At 44.4% G+C, this 16,662-nt stretch overlaps 1 protein-coding gene across 1 annotated transcript in view; it reads right to left on the reverse strand.

The window, feature by feature from the left end:
* Positions 1-481: 481 nt before the first annotated feature.
* Positions 482-16,662, reverse strand: part of LOC138453445 (nuclear receptor subfamily 0 group B member 2-like) — a 70,345-nt gene continuing 54,164 nt past the window's right edge. The window contains exon 2 of the mRNA XM_069606307.1: positions 482-928. Within this exon, the coding sequence (XP_069462408.1) occupies positions 687-928 (242 nt within the window). The 3' untranslated portion in view covers positions 482-686. The remainder of the gene's footprint in view (positions 929-16,662) is intronic.

Here is a 16,662-nt window from a genome sequence, read left to right on the forward strand (position 1 = left end):
AACTTTTCCACCAACAACGAGTCTGTGGGGGTCATTCCGACCCTGGCGTTAAGGGTTTAACAGCGCCGTAAAAGGTGTCGGCACCGTTAAACCCTTAACGCCTGATTACGAGGTCCCTTTGTGGGACCCGACCTTAACGGCTGGTTTTACCAGCCGTTAAAGTAGGGTGCCGAAATGGACCTCGGTGCTAATTACGGTACCGCAATTTGCGGTACCGTACTTAGCGTCTTCCCCAGTCCCATTGAGCCCTAAAGGCGAAAATGGGAATGGGGAAGGGCCATGGTGAAATGGGGAAATACCGCCCCGCCAAACTTGGAATGGGGCGGTATTTCCCCATTCCATTATGGCGGACTCGTTACAACACCGGCATTAACCATGGTGCTAATAGCGCCATGGTTTAGCGCCGGGGTTGTAATGAGGGCCTATGTGTTTGTGTAGTTTAGCCCAAAGCCCCCAAATTCTATAAAACAAACTCAATCACTGGCTCTGAAAGTGGTGTTTATTAATTCCTATGTGTTAGAGACTGCATCGCCACCATTAGCTACAAAAATAAAATAAATAACAGTTTTCATAGATGCAACAAGCTTAAAGTCTTTGCCTGTTGAATGGGGAGGGTCATTTCTGTGGAGACCCCCTTTTCCAGTTGGTGCATAATTCCACAGGTTCAGTGATATGCAATAGCTGCTTCATTTAGTGCACAGCGTTTCCAAAAGCAGTTCCTCCACGTTAGCCTCCAAAGAGACTGGCCGAAAGAAGAGTTCGGTGACTGTGCTAGCGGTGATGGCCTTTAGGATGGAAAGCGATCCTAGGATCCATGCCAGCCGGGATTGGCTGTTGCTGTATGCCAATGCGCTAAATTCCATCAGTGTGTGCTGCGCTTCTTCTTGGAGAGTCTGCACAAAGCGAGGAAACTGTAGGCCTTGCACCTCTGTAACGACAAAAGTGTGTCCGTTTTAAAACAGAATGTCCATACTTCTCTATCATATCACGTGCACTAGTGAGAAGAAAGTGCATTTTACTTCATTGGCCTTTGGCCTCAAACATTTACAGAAGTTACAAGTGCCTCATACTGGGATTTTATGCACATGTTCAAACTAAGTAGTTTGTATGTATCGTAAGCCATTCAAAGTTGTGAAAAAAGCATACACCAAGGGGGCAACTCTTATCTTGGTGTACTAAGAGCGGTTTCCTATGGAATTGCGCCATTATAATACGCTTCTGTGAATCAGACCCTTCTTATATCGGAAACGTGTGTTACTTAAGCTTTCAGAAGGTACTGTGAACCCGATTGGAGCTAGAATAGGTAAACGAAACTTACAAGGGCGTAATGCCCATACGATTGCTTAAAAAATGATATGTAAAAGTGGACACCCCATGGGTTGGCCTGTGAGGGTTGAAGAGTAGGGCAGTGCAAATGTCAGGCAACACCAAGTCATGAATTACCTGGATGCTAAGAAATATTTTCAAATGCATTTCCTTCACTTATCACTCAAACTAACTTGCAAATGACTGAGCATTACTCCTTTGCGTTGCATGCAGTATAGACACAACCACGGATTCAAAAGTGCATTTTTTTGTGAATATGAACAATTGCACATGTAATTTATGACATGCACCTTAGTTACTTGAACACTGAACAAGGTTCTTTGTCAGTTCTATGTCCAGATGTAATTCACGACTACAGATAGGCATATACTGTGGGTACTTCGGATGAAATTCTGAGCATCTTTTGACACGTGATTTGGCCCCACAGACCTTAAGAAACTCCGGATCTGCTGCAGTGACGTGTTTAACGCCAGTAAAATTCTGACAAGACTGACTTAGCCTTTCTTCCTTTGTAAGACAATACAAAGTGTGATGGAGTTAGATGATAGGGAGTTTAAATATATCACCTTTGGGAACACAATCATGTGTGCGGGCATGTAAAAGACAAACACATGGTGGTAATCTGATGGTGTGCTTTGGTATAGAGCTCCCATGTTTGCAGAGTTGATATTAGTGGACTTTAAACAAGTACAACGTATGAGTCCAGAAACACCACACGTGTATATACAATTCTGCAATTAAATTATAACATCTGAAACTCAATGAGTAATATCAAAGTTGGACCATTTATATGACACAGAAATAAGTGCCAAGAGGAGATTATGGTCGCAAAGCTGATACGTGTACATTTTAAACTCCCATCTAACTCCATCACACTCTTGTTGCACGCCAAAATTACCAGCAGCTTTGTTTGATAAGCTTTGTTCCATTGTTTTTAGTTTGGGCTATTAGATGTCGCTTGCCACACCTTATAATAGCTCAAACTATTGCATTCAAAGAGTCATGTGTACATAGGGAAGAGGGTTTTGGACAGGGGGTACACAAGAATGATATTTGAGGAGTGACAGGCAGCATTTATTAGGTGTTTAGTTATTGACCCCTCCCATTATTTTTTATTTTATGGTTAATACAATCAACCTTTAATAACAATCTAATAAAACAAAATACATTTCTTTAAAATACAAAAGATTTAAAATTCATAGCTGTAAGGGATTTCAATAAGGCACACATCCAAGTCTCGACTAGCCTGTAGTGCGCAATGAAACCCTTATTTATTTTTGTCTGTAAGTTCAATGATATACAACTCATATCACACCCGTCTCAAAATACCCTCGGGTCACACTGAACCAGGAATCAGGCTAGTTTGTAAAGGTAAATATTAATTTCTTATTCAAATCATAAAATCATATATATATATATATATAGACATATATATATATATATATATATATATACACACATACACACACAGGACAGCAATCACCCAAAGGGTGACAATACAATTCAAAAACTAAGCAAAGCAATTGAATTCACTTATAAGGATGAAAAATAGAAAACACAGGAAAAAGAAGTTTTGTTTTGTGCACAGATAGCGTTTAGGTTAAGATTCCCCCTGCAAAGTTTTGTTGTAATACAAAAGAACAATCCTACACCAATGTGAGTAACCAGCAGGTATTCAGGAATGAAAGACAAGGTCTAGAGTTTATAGGCAATCTTCCCTCCCCAAACAAGAGAAAAACCGTTTTGGGCAAATGACACTTTTAAACTGACAGGTAAGAATTTCTTTGTAAAATAATGCAAAAGGGTGCAAAATGCTTAAGTGGATAGAATTTCTGAGGAAAGCAACACTAAATAAGTCCTAACACATATGAGCTATAACAACAACAATACACACTTCAGATCAGGATGGAAGAAGCACTTTGAAATGGGAGAATGACAAGCTTAAACTTTTAAACTTTGCTAATTCGCTGCAAACCTTTACTATGCAATATTGAAGATAAACTGGTCAAATACACAGCTCTTTATTTAGTATATGCAGTTTTTAGTTGTGGATGTAGCCAAGGGTCTTAGGTATCAGTGAGAGTTGAAATTTCATTTCGATCTTTAAAATTGAAGAAGTTATAGAGGTTTTAGTGAGAGGCGTTTTTGCAAAATAGGTGCTAAAATTAAAACAGGAATTCAGTTTTAAAAATTGAAATTTTCTTATACTAGATTAATGACTATGAAAAAGAAGAGACTACACATGAATCTTAATGGCTACGTGGCCAGCGCAACCATTCACGTGATGGGTCCTCAATTTCTTCTGGGATTTACTTTAGTTACTTGAAATCACTAAGGAGTTATGGTTTTGTAACACAGATAGGAAAATCTGCGCAAGAAGGATTCTAACAATACTAGGGTTCTGAATTAAAGATGGGATGGGTTGAGATAGGGATAATACAATGCAAATATATTATGAATAACTGTTCTTCCTATTATACTTACAGTACTTTATAATTAAATTGGACCGTCCGGTTCTGGTCATAGGGTCGGGTCTACTGGCAGCAAAGCACCTCAGGAGGTATTTGGATCAATGGCGCGGTTCTGGTCAATTTTGGAGTGCACCTCAGGCTGGATTAGGATGGGCCCATTCTGGTTACTGGACAGGGTAGATACCAGGATGCAAGTTTCAATGGGCAAGCCTTAATGGTAGCAAGCCATGCTGAATCAGAATTATTCTTTTAAGTTCTGTTTGTTTGCAATTGGGTCTCGCTAGCAAGAGTTCTGCAATGCTTAGTCTTGATTCTGCTAAGAAATCTGGATCTTCAAAGAATTCTGGAGTCAGCTACAAGATGAAGAGTTCTGGAATAAGGTGCTGCGCAGACATCTGGATGGGCTCTGGAATCAGTGTCCCTATGTGTATTGAAACTCGTATATTTATACATTACAAAGTTTATGGCGCGGGCAGAACTTCAAAAACACACCCCGATGTCTGTGAGTGGCTACAGGCATGTGCCTTGCCCTGGTTGGCAGTCTGAACATAGCTGTCATCTTATGACAGGATTTAGGCACTCCCACATTGATTTTTACCAAAATATAACTCTTGCACACATGTACAGCTCCAACATTATGTACCCTAATAAAATTGGACACATTTCATATTTGATTGTCTACATCCACATTCAATCCCCGTCCTTGTGCGAGCTGTCTTTCTCATTCTATAGATTTTTATCAATTTTCACCATAACGGTTTGGATTAATCATTTCTAATTCGAGACATCTCTGGGCGCTGATCAGTGGATCATGCACATACAATTTTAAGCTTGCAACATTCATAGTTTTGCCACAATCAGTGTTTTGGTGTATGTTTGGTTCCTTATGTAGTAAGAACTCATACCAAATCTTCAACTGTCTAGCACGAGTTCAGATTTATAAATAGAATCTGTCCGTCATCTACTCACCTCATGTCCTGGATTGGCGCACGAAAGAAGGGCTTACTTGACACCACTCATCACGTGCCCGTTCACACTCGACGAAAGGACAATATGGTTTTGGTTAATTGCAGGCGATTCCACTAGATGGTCCAGAGCGGCAGCTAAACTTCTTGAAGTAGCTCTGGTAAAAGCCAGTGACATTACTTCATCGCCTGCAACAGCAGCAAGAGACCTTCAAGGAAATTCGAGAGTGGTGTCGCAAGTTCTGGGTCAAATTTCTTAGAAGTAGCACAAACAGTTCACCGCAGCACAGATTTGTAAAAAACCTTAAACAGGTTAACAAAAAAAAAAAATATATATGTTTGTATTTTTCACTCGTCTACTTAGTTTGGCTGCCATGTTAAATGTCAAAGTTCTGAGGCAAAAATAATGTAATTTCCATTAAAAATCCAGGCCAGGTTTTTTTTTCTTACTTCCAAAGTGAGCAAATGGCCAGTCCTTTGAAGTTCACTGAGAATCCTTTTCCACATCCTGCCCCTCCTTTAGGAGGAAGGGTGTCCAAGCCCTCCTTTGTCCTTGGGTCAGCCAGAAGACAAATGTCAGAGGCTTTCTTAGCTTTCATTATGCGGGAACCATTAAGCAGCCATTAGCCTTCCTGTTTTCAAGGAGGTGTCGAGCTGATATGTCAATTTTCCCGGGCCAGGCTGTCAGATCAGAATTAAATCGTGGATTAACTCCAGACTGGGTTACTGTTTAGATGACAAGGCAAGATTCACAATAAAAGTCTTATCTTCAACACATAGAAAATAAGTACAGTTTATAAGGGATTTGGACATTTAAAAAGAATTTGCCCTTCACAAACATGCTTTAAATAGACGGATTTTGCAATTTCAATCAGGAAACAGAAACACTTTTAAACTGGGTTTGACAGCTAATTTCCTGATGCAGCTGTCAGGTAGGGAGGCCTGGATTCCTCTGACTGTATGGAGAATCCATGATTTCAGCACACTTTCCATTCAATAATTCACTGGGGAAAATGACTGAATTGAGCGCCAAAACAGCCTTTGAAGGTTGCCATTGATTAGTAAACTGTATTTAAGGGCATTTTCCGTTTAGCCCACTTCTGTGGCATCGATTCATGCGACAGTTGACAGATGAGCAGTGATTCCTCTTTTTACACCACTTTGCCTGTGTGTGTCAGGGTATGCAGCTCTTTTGTGGTTGGTGAACCATGTGCAGTTTTGAAGATTTGGCACGCACGGGGTTATTGCCTCCATTTTTGACAGTTTTCTTTCCCCATTGGCAAAGGGGTGCAGTGTGGTGCGTTGGTGTGGATAAAAATATTCCACAGATCCCCCCCGCATCCCCAACTCCAGCATGATGTCCAGTCGTGGGGGAGTTGGTGTGGTGTTCGAGCTAAAACATGGCGCTGGTGCGCAGTGCATTCTGGGGGCACTCAGAGCCATAATGGATATTTATCCATGCCTCAGTGGAAAGCTACACTTGCTTTGCGAAACATGTTTTCAACATTATTCGCTGCTGGGCTCGCAATGCAGGCTTTCTCAGCCAAGGACACGGCGCTGGGAAAGCTAAGATCCGCAGGTTCCGGCTGGTACCTGATAACGAGGTTTGTTTTGGTTTGCTATGCTTGCGCCAAGGTTTTGAGATGAGTTATGGAATTGTTTTCCGGGGCGTTTAGGACAGGGAAGCGATTTGCTCCTTGAGGTTACTGTCGGTTGACCCAGCTGGCAACCAACGGTCACCCATCAATGCGCAAGCGCATTGCCAGAAGGTTCGAGAAGTGGCCACCCCTTGTTGAGGAGGGCATATATGCAGAACCCCTCAACGGTCAGACGGGATAAGCACAAAGACCTCAGTCGGAGGGGGGACGCTCCGGTCCGACATACCTGTGGGCTGTTGTGCTCTCAGCCTGGCTGTTATCGGGGTCTTCACGCCGCTTCTGGCAAGATGAGGTTTCGTCAAGTTACGCCCATGGTGATGTATTCCTGCTAATTTACTGTATTTCCTATGATTTATCTGATCTATGCTTGTATTGTATATATGCCTAACTATGAATAAATAGCCGTATAAGTGCTACTTACTCTCTAAGTGTGCGTGTGGTTGAAAGTCATTGCGTCGTCTACCTGCGTTCAAAGTATTGGCTCTGCAGCTGTACTGGTGATAAATTACTGTCCGTGCACTATTGGCGAGCAATACATTTTTGGCGACGAGGATGGGATATTTGTGATGATATTAAATAAATAAATATTAAAGAATCTGTTTGAACGCAGATAGGTTTTGCTTACATTGCGAGCAAAAGGTTGTTTTCATTTGGCAGAGAGTGCTGGACTGTGTTAATCTGTTCTGTGTGTGTGTGTGTCTGCGCAAGTGACTGCGGTGTAGGAAGAAATATATATATACACACACACACACAGAGGTTTTGTACATTATTGCAATGATGAATAGTTTGTTCAGGAAAAAGGGAGTTCCCGCTGGCGGTGAATGTCCCGATGTGATGATTCCAGGGTGGGCGAAAAGCCCATATGATAAGTTGGCTCAGTTATGGGCATGCGGTGCGGGGCTGTGTGAAACATGGGATGATGGATTGGGAGACGCTGATCCGTCAGAAGTAATGTCTTGTTTACAACAGATTTCAGTAGAGAGGGGAAAGGAATGCGCTGCGCTAGGCAGGCGGGGATGGGTTCTCCTGCATGCCTACAGAAAGATACATCAGAAAAATGTGGAAATGAAGGATATTTTGCGACTGGAAAAAGAGTTAGCTGCTGAGAAACAGATTGCGTTAATGCAGCAGATTCAGATGAAACTTTTCAAAGATAAAGCTGACAAATATCAGGCTGTGGCTGAAAGGGCAGCAGTCAGAGTAGCCCGATATAAGTATAGAAAAAGACGGGGAGGGGTCAACCAAAGAAAAGTGGCAGCGGTAATTGCTACCGCAGATGTAAATTGGGATCCCGATAAATGGGATGGAGACATCTTTGACTCAACAAGCCCAGAGAGTAGCTCGGCAAATGAGTCAGATTCCAAAGCAGAAATCAAAAGGCAGTGGCAGCCAAGCTGGTCAGAAGACGCCGTGCTGGGCCCCACCCGCAGGATCCGGCAGGTGGGGTTGTGGATTTAACCACGCTGGAAGATTACACTCAGCAGGAGGTTGGGGAAATCATTACTCGTTTGAGGCAAAAGTCAGGGGAACCTTTATTGACATGGATGGTGAGATTGCTAGATGGGGGCGCCGCAGGGTTGCTGGTAGATTCCACAGACTCACCCCATTTTTTGCCTTTGTCCAATGACACCAATGTACAGGAGGTCTTAAGGGCAGGGCCACCCCCTGATGATAATGGCCAAGATTCACAAATGTCTTTGTTGCACCTAGCAGCCTAAGCATGTAACCGCAAGTACCCCATTACTACAGATTGGCCTAGCGAGGAAACAAAGTGGTATACTTTAAAAGAGGCGATTCAAAAGGTCAGAGAGCATGCTATGAAAGAGGCAATTCATGTAGATGCTCCAGGACATATGGGGGCATTGCCGCTCTCAGTTTCAACTAGAAACATGGTGATCAGAACTGCACGGCCCGCATACAAAAGTGTCATTATGACTTTGCTCGTAGATATGATGGGCAAACCCACAGATGAAGTAGTGGATGCCATTCGGCAACTGCCAGATTTAGGGGAGTGGGATAAAAGTGATAACAAGCCACGGGGGAGAGAGGGGCGTAGTGAGAGAAGAACTGAAGGCAGGAGGCAAGATAGTAGAGACTCCCGAGTGTCCAGAAAAGACATGTTTTTGGCCCTGTTAAAAGATGGTGTGCCACGGGAAGAAACTGATGGCATTGAAACCAGGGTCATGTACGAACTATACAAAAAGAGGGCTTGCAGCCAAGGAGCGCTACAAACAGGTTAAGAAACAGGTGGTGACTAAGCCACAGAGGGACACCACACCTTCTGCCCCTCCTGAGGAAGACCAGGAAGAGGGGTCTATGGGGACACCTTCCCCGTACCAACCGACATATGCTGATTTGAGGAAGGTGGTGAGTGCGATGCTAGAGGCAGAGTCAGGTTACACTCATTCAAAATTTGACTAGGGTTATGGCCAAGCTCCGGCAGCGTCTGCTCGCATAAAAGTGGATAGGCGGCCCCATGTTAATGTTAAGATTTTTTGGGGACCAGGAAATACGCAAGGGGTGCGAGCATTGATAGACACCGGGCAGAGGCCTCTCTGATTCACGGAAATCAGACACGATTCAAAGGCAGACACTTTACTATTACAGATCTAGGGGGGAGGGGAGACCCCCGCAGTACAAAGTGAAGTGGAGATGAAAATAGGCAGTTTGGCTAGGCAGAAATACCAAATGTTGATTGTCCCGATACCTGAGTACATAATTGGCTTTGACATTCTGGAAGGGTTGACTTAAGGACTTGGAGATAAAACATACCAGTTTGGGGTGAAGTGCATTGACCTGTACACCCATTACAGTAGGCAAATTGAAGATGCCCCCAGTACGGGTGCCTGTGGCGACCAAGCGGGTAGCAATGAAGCAATACCTGCATTCCTGGGGGGCACAAGGAAATTTCAGACACCATCAAAGAGTATGTAGAGGCGGGTGTGTTACGACCCATCACTACCGCATGGAACAGCCGCCTCTGGCCTGTCAAAAAAGGGGATGGGACTTGGAGGATGACGGTGGATTACCGTGAGTTGAATAAACACACTCCTCCCTTGGTGCCCGCAGTCCCAGATGCCATTACCTTGATTGAAAATGTCCAAAAGTTTGAGGGGACTTGGTATGCAGTGGTAGATTTAGCCAATGCATTTTTCTGTGTGGCAATTGCTGAAGAGTGTCAAGAGCAGTTTGCATTTTCTTGGAGCGGGCGTCAGTACACCTTCACAAGGTTACCTATGGGGTACATACATAGCCCGACTATCTGTCACCGGCTGGTGGCAGAGCACTTAGACAAGATACCGTGTAAACCTGACATACACATCTATCACTACATTGTTGATATTTTGATTCAGGGCAAGGATGAGCGCAATGTGCAAAACCAGTTAGAAGTCATTATGGAGGGATTGAAGAAGGAATGGTGGGAGATTAACCTGAACAAAATTCAAGGCCCAGCTGAGACAGTGATATTTCTAGGAATTCAGTGGCATAATGGGCATCGAGAAATGGTGCTGAAGGCCCGACAGAAAATACTTGAGTTTACCACTCCAATGAACAAAAAGCAAGCTCAGCAGTTCATAGGGCTGTTTGGGTTCTGGAGACAGCACATTCTCCATTTAGGGCAGATACTGGCCCCCCTTTACAAAGTGACACGAAAGAAATAGGAGTTTCAGTGGGGGGGGGGGAAGAGCAGCAGAAAGCATTTGAGTTGGCGAAAGACACCGTGCAGCAGGAAGGCGAAGTGGAATTGAATGTGTCTGTACAAGACAATTACGCTAACTGGAGTGTGTGGCAGAAGCAGGACAGGAAACGTGTGCCATTGGGGTTTTGGAGTCGTAAGTTGCCCGATGCTGGTAACTCATACACTCCGTTCGAGAAGCAGTTGCTGGCATGTTACTGGGCCCTGGTTGATACTGAGCAAATGACGGTGGGCCATGATGCTTTGATGAGGCCAGAAATACCGATCATGCAATGGGTGTCGAGTTCTCCTAAAACACACAGAATAGGACATGCCCAGGAAGCCAGCATAATTAAATGAAATGGTACATTCAGGACAGAGCCAAATCAGGAAAGGGTGGGGTTGCAAAATTACATGAGCAAGTATCCAACATACCGCCCTCAGATTACATACCACCGGAGGTGTCCGAAAAACGCGAGTCTCCCGTGAAATGGGGAGTACCATATGGCGATTTGACTGTAGAGCAGACAGGGCATGCCTGGTTTACAGATGGCTCATCCCGATATGTGGGAACAGAGCGATACTGGAAAGCGGTGTCATATAATCCCGAGACAAAAAAGATTTTGACAACGTCAGGGAAAGGGAAGAGCAGTCAGTTTGCAGAGCTTTACGCGGTTTACCAAGCATTAAAACAAGAGACCCCTGGTCGATGTCATTTGTACACGGATTCATGGTCAGTGGCGAATGGGTTGGCGGTGTGGCTGCCAACATGGCAAAGAAATGGGTGGAAGATTCATTCAAAAGAGTTGTGGGGAAAAGAACTGTGACAAGATATTGCGGAAATGTTATCACAAAGTGAAGTCACGTGTATCATGTGGATGCGCATTGTGCTACAGATTCATTAGAACGTTGGTTTAATTCTGTTGCAGATGAACACACCAAGATTTCATCTGTGGATGCGGAGGCTCAGGAAGACGATTTGGAGGGTTTGGCCAAGTGGGCTCACCAGAAATGTGGGCACCTTGGAGAAAAGGCTACTATCAGGTGGGCACAAGCTCGAGGAATTAGTATTCCTTTAGAGGTAGTGAAAACAGTCATTTTGCAATGTCCGGTGTGCCAATACCAACAGCATAGGCCTATCCCTCAGATTGTTCACGGCATGTTGCGAAGAGGAAAGTTACCAGGTCAAATTTGGCAGATCGATTATATCGGTCCTCTGCCAATCAGCAAAGGTTGTCAGTATGCATGCACCATTGTGGATACATACTCGGGATACATGATTGTTTTTGCCATGCAAGCGCGCCACACAACTGAACACTATTAAGTTGTTGGATCAGATCACGTTGCATTACAGAGTGCCTTTGCAAATTCAAAGTGACAATGGGTCACACTTCAAAGGCAGATTAATTCAGGACTATTGCCAGGAGAAGAGTATAGAGTGGCTCTACCACATGCCCTATCACCCGGAAGCGTCAGGAGTAATTGAAAGAATGAATGGGTTGTTGAAAGAACAGCTACACAAATCTGCAGATGGCAGTTTGGCAGGTTGCCGTGATCGTGTGTTTGATGCGGTGCAAGTGTTGAATAATAGACCGGTGAACAATCATGAGACTCCATTGTTGCGACTGATGACTCCTGCTTTACAGATTCAACCTAACCTAGTTAAAGAGACTCTATTGTACTGGGAAATTACCCCGGGCTCTTTAGCTCCTTATCGGGCGACTCCCGAGTCAGCAGGGGTAGACTTGCATTCTCATGAAGAAATCAGATTAGACCCGAGAGGGATTGTTGTGATTGAAACAGGGATTGGGGTACAAATTCCTCGAGACCATATGGGATGGATTGCCCCTAGATCTGGACTAGCATTGAAGGGAGTCCAAGTGTTAGGAGGGGTCATTGACGCTGATTACCAAGGCGAGACCAGTCATCTTGATGAATAGTGGGGACCAAGTGTTACCGATTCATAAGGGTGATAGAGTGGATCAGCTAATTATCATCCCTGTTAAGTTGTCCATGATTAAAAAGGGGGAGCCTCCCACAGTGTTAACTACCCGTGGGGATCGTGGTTTTGGCTCTTCAGACAGCATGATACCGGGTGCAAAGGTGTGGGGTCGAAAGGCCCAGTGGTCCACCAGTGCCCGCAGATGTTATTGCATCAGGCAAAGACCAGGTAGTCTTAGTAATGGAACCTGGTAAAGACAAATGGCAGTATGTGCCCACAGACAAATGTTACCCAAGGAGTGATTTTCAACACGGATATCTCTTTTCTGGGTTTGCCTTGTAGATCCTGTGTCTGGCTGGTGTAATTGTGGAACTAAATGGACTTCATTTGGGAGAGTGAAACGGCATGATGCTCCGGATGAAAAATGTCATATCTGTGCCAACGATCCATGGGAGACCGATGATGAGGAGCAATGATGTCCGAAAGCAGCTCGATACCGATGCCGAAAATCCAGCCAGACTGACGACATGGATTCATGGAAGGCGACGAACACGTCAGGTGCAAGTGCAAACAACGTTGATGCCAGCTATGCAAGAGGCGTCTTTAGGACGGCGAAAATATTCCCCGATGATTACCCAAACGGAGAATATGTGGACATACTTGGCACAACAGGTACTCAACATTACGCACTTTTGCTTAACCGATGTGCCCAATGCTGAAACTTTACTGACTGCGTGTTTAGTTGCAGTGACGACGCCAGTTCCGGTTCTAAAGCACATTTTTGGCGTCACGCACAATGATTCGTTAGTTCAAGATTCCGATATCAGACAATCCTTTCCCATCTATGAGTACTGCAGGTTTTGCCAGGAAACTGATCGCAAATGGAGAAACTTGACACGTATTATAACCTACAATATATCTCAAGGCGATGTGTGCTACTTTATGACCTGCAATGCTAAAGAATTTGGCAAATGCCAACAGCTAAATTTAACCAAACAGAAAAATCCAACTGTGTTCGAGAAACGATTGTGTTCACGAGTTCCAAGCACATGTACCAGTGTGAATAATACAATGTCTTGCAATCATACCGTGATAGCTGCCAGTCATCTGAATCATGTGAAACTTCCAACAGGATGGCTCTTTTCATGTGGCAACATCACATACACCTACATTCCAGCTAACATTTCTGGAGGTCCATGTGCCTTAACTCGATTATAACGAATGATGTTCCCTTTACACCCAGCAATATCTCGAAGCAAAAGATCAACTTTCGAATCTGTGGGTCTGTCCCCCGATTGTGATTCACATGTGCATTTGCTATCAGAAGCTGAGGTTCTAGCATTAACCCTTTCATTAGTGGGAGTTTGGGGTTTAGCTGCTGGGGGGTACAAGTCTTTGATCAAATTAGCACGTTTAGTAGTAAAAGGACTCAATCATACTTCTCAAGCTTTAGAAGAGTTACTCCTTGACAGCAAAGTTATTAGAAAAGCTACTTTGCAGAACAGAGCTGCTGTTGATTACTTATTGCTGAAACATAATTTAGGTTGTAACGCAGTTGAAGGAATGTGTTTTAATTTAAGTGACCATTCACGATCCATTAAAAGTCATATTCGAGGTTTGAGAGATCTCATCTCTCAAGTATCCCAAGATCATACTGGAAATTGGTGGGATTGGTCATTTTCATGGGTTCCTAATATTGGAGGTACACTGTGTTATGCTTTTGCTTGCATTTGTATTATATTAGCCATCATAATAGCTTGTTGTTGTTGTATTCAATGTATTCCCAACTTGTTTCTAATATTTCGTCGGTTTCAAAGACCGCCTCCTTTGCCACTGGGCTATGGAAGGTAAATATCCAAGGATGGATTGTGGTGTTCGAGCTAAAACATGGCGCTGGTGCGCAGTGCATTCTGGGGGCACTCAGAGCCATAATGGATATTTATCCATGCCTCAGTGGAAAGCTACACTTGCTTTGCGAAACATGTTTCAACGTTATTCGCTGCTGGGCTCGGAATGCAGGCTTTCTCAGCCAAGGACACGGCGCTTGGAAAGCTACGATCTGCAGGTGCCGGCTGGTACCTGATAACGAGGTTTGTTTTGTTATGCTTGCGCCAAGGTTTTGACATGAGTTATGGAATTGTTTTCCGGGGCGTTTAGGAGAGGGAAGCGCTTTTCTCCTTGAGGTTACTGTCGGTTGACCCAGCTGGCAACCAACGGTCACCCATCAATGCGCAAGCGCATTGCTAGAAGGTTCGAGAAGTTGCCACCCCTTGTTGAGGAGGGCATATATGCGGAACCCCTCAACGGTCAGACGGGATAAGCACAAAGACCTAAGTCGGAGGGGGGACGCTCTGGTCCGACATACCTGTGGGCTGTTGTGCTCTCGGCCTGGCTGTTATCGGGGTCTTCCAGCCGCTTCTGGCGAGATGAGGTTTTGTCAAGTTACGCCCACGGTGATGTATTCCTGCTAATTTACTGTCTTTCCTATGATTTATCTGATCTATGCTTGTATTGTATATATGCCCAACTATGAATAAATAGCCGTATAAGTGCTACTTACTCTCTAAGTGTGCGTGTGGTTGTAAGTCATTGCGTCGTCTACCTGCGTTCAAAGTATTGGCTCTGCAGCTGTACTGGTGATAAATTACTGTCCGTGCACTATTGGCGAGCAATACAGTTGGGCAAGTGGGATTATTTTTCTTGTCCATGTCAGGAAATCAGGTTGTTTCTCCCATCAGCGATGGATGCGACACGCTCTCCTTGCTGGTTCTGGTTGGGAGTGTGGAGCGACACTCCGGGCTCTTGGTTCTTTTTTTTCCGGTCCCCAGGAGGAGTCCTTGGTGATTAGGTGCTTCTTAGTTCCAATGCTAGAAAACAGAACATAGCATGGTTGTGGAAATTTACCCACTACTGTTCCGAGGGGTGTAGTGGGACGGATGCATGCATGGGATACAATTTACAATATTCCCCGCCTATATTTAATGATGGTCTTAACCCTGTTTCCTTGTACGTACTCAATGAACATTTAATTCTTTTTATGTCTCCGGATTTTCCCCTTCTGGGTTTCCGGTCAGCTCATCTATTTGGCGCAAAGTATGCGTGGGATGGCAACGCTTTAGCTGGTTTATGTGGACCCACTTGTCTTCCCCCTCTGTCAAACTGCCCTTGGGGATGCGGATTCTGTAGGCAACTGGTGAGATTCTGTCCACAATTTCAAAAGGACCCCACCAACTTGGGAGTAATTTGCGCTCTTTGGCTTGGTTCTTTGGAAATTGTACAAGTAGACCCGGTCTCCTACTTATTATTCCTTTTTAGTTGTCTTAAGGTCATAGTGGGTATTCATACTGTCTGCAGATCTTTCTAGATTCCTCTGAGCATACGCAAAAGCATGTTAAATGTTTTTTCTCAGCTTCACAACATACTCATGAGTTGTGGAGGCATTTATCAAGGTCTGCTTTTGGGTTATGTAGAGCAGATGCTGGGGTAGCACCATCCTTCGTCCAGCCATCAGCTCAAAGGGAGACATTTTTGTTGAAGGGGTAGATCTGATGGCCATCAGGACAAGGGGTAATCGAATAGCCCAACTTGGCCCAGAATCTGCCACAAACGTTTTTAATATGCTCACAATCGTTTTATTGTACCTCAACTCCACCACTAGAGGAAGGGCAGAATGCAATGTGCAATTTCCTTTTTACCCCACGTATCTCCCACATCTTTGTCATCACTTCGCTGGTGAAGTGACTACCTAGGTCTGACTCAATCCTTTGCGGTAGTCCAAAACGCGAGAAAATGTGAGTGATCATCAGGGCAGCTGCTGTTTCTGCCTTGCAATTTGGGGCCGGGAGACATTCCACTCATTTAGTAAACAAGCATGTTCTGGTTAACATGTACTTGATCCCCCTAGAGGAACGAATCAACGGCCCGATGAAATTGACTTGCAAATCTGACCAAGGCAGTGTCATCCCCCTCTTTTGCAAGTATTGGTCGAGGTCTTGCCCCATGTGTGGCCAGTATGCAACCTCTCGTAAGATTTCTAATGTCGTATGAAACCCCCGATGACCAGCTGTGGCCGCATCATGGGCGTGACTTAGCATCAGGCTTCAGAATGAGGTAGGGACCACCCACTGGTCATGTCCAGATATGGATCTCCTCACCAACAAACCGTCTTGGATTCGGAACATTTTTTGGACCTTTAATCAACACTCTGAGGTCCTCTTTCCCAATGCAATCGGTATCCATCAGGGGAAAGTTCTCAGGGTCCCCAATGTGTTGATAAAACGTACCAATTATTAGCTTGTCTTTTTGAGCTGTAATCAAATCAACATCTGGGGTCTCCTTACTCCACTGGGCAGTTGAGAGTTCATTGTGGGCATTTGTCTGGGACCTAGTGATAGCAGTGACCTGCATTTCCCCCAACAGGGACTCTATCTCCAGTAGATCCCCTTTGATGGCTCTGGTTTTGGCCAGCTGATCCGCTAGTTCATTTCCAGTTTTGTCTGGTCCCGCTACTTTAGAATGACCCTTGATCTGCATCCAGTAGATGGTCATCCCGCTAGAGGTGACCACCTCATCAATATTCTGTATTAGTTTTCCATGTTTTAGTGGTTTATTGTTAGCACATGGC

This window comes from Ambystoma mexicanum, chromosome 4p (genome assembly GCF_040938575.1).
Source record: "Ambystoma mexicanum isolate Mex_15411 chromosome 4p, UKY_AmexF1_1, whole genome shotgun sequence".
Taxonomy (NCBI): domain Eukaryota; kingdom Metazoa; phylum Chordata; class Amphibia; order Caudata; family Ambystomatidae; genus Ambystoma; species Ambystoma mexicanum.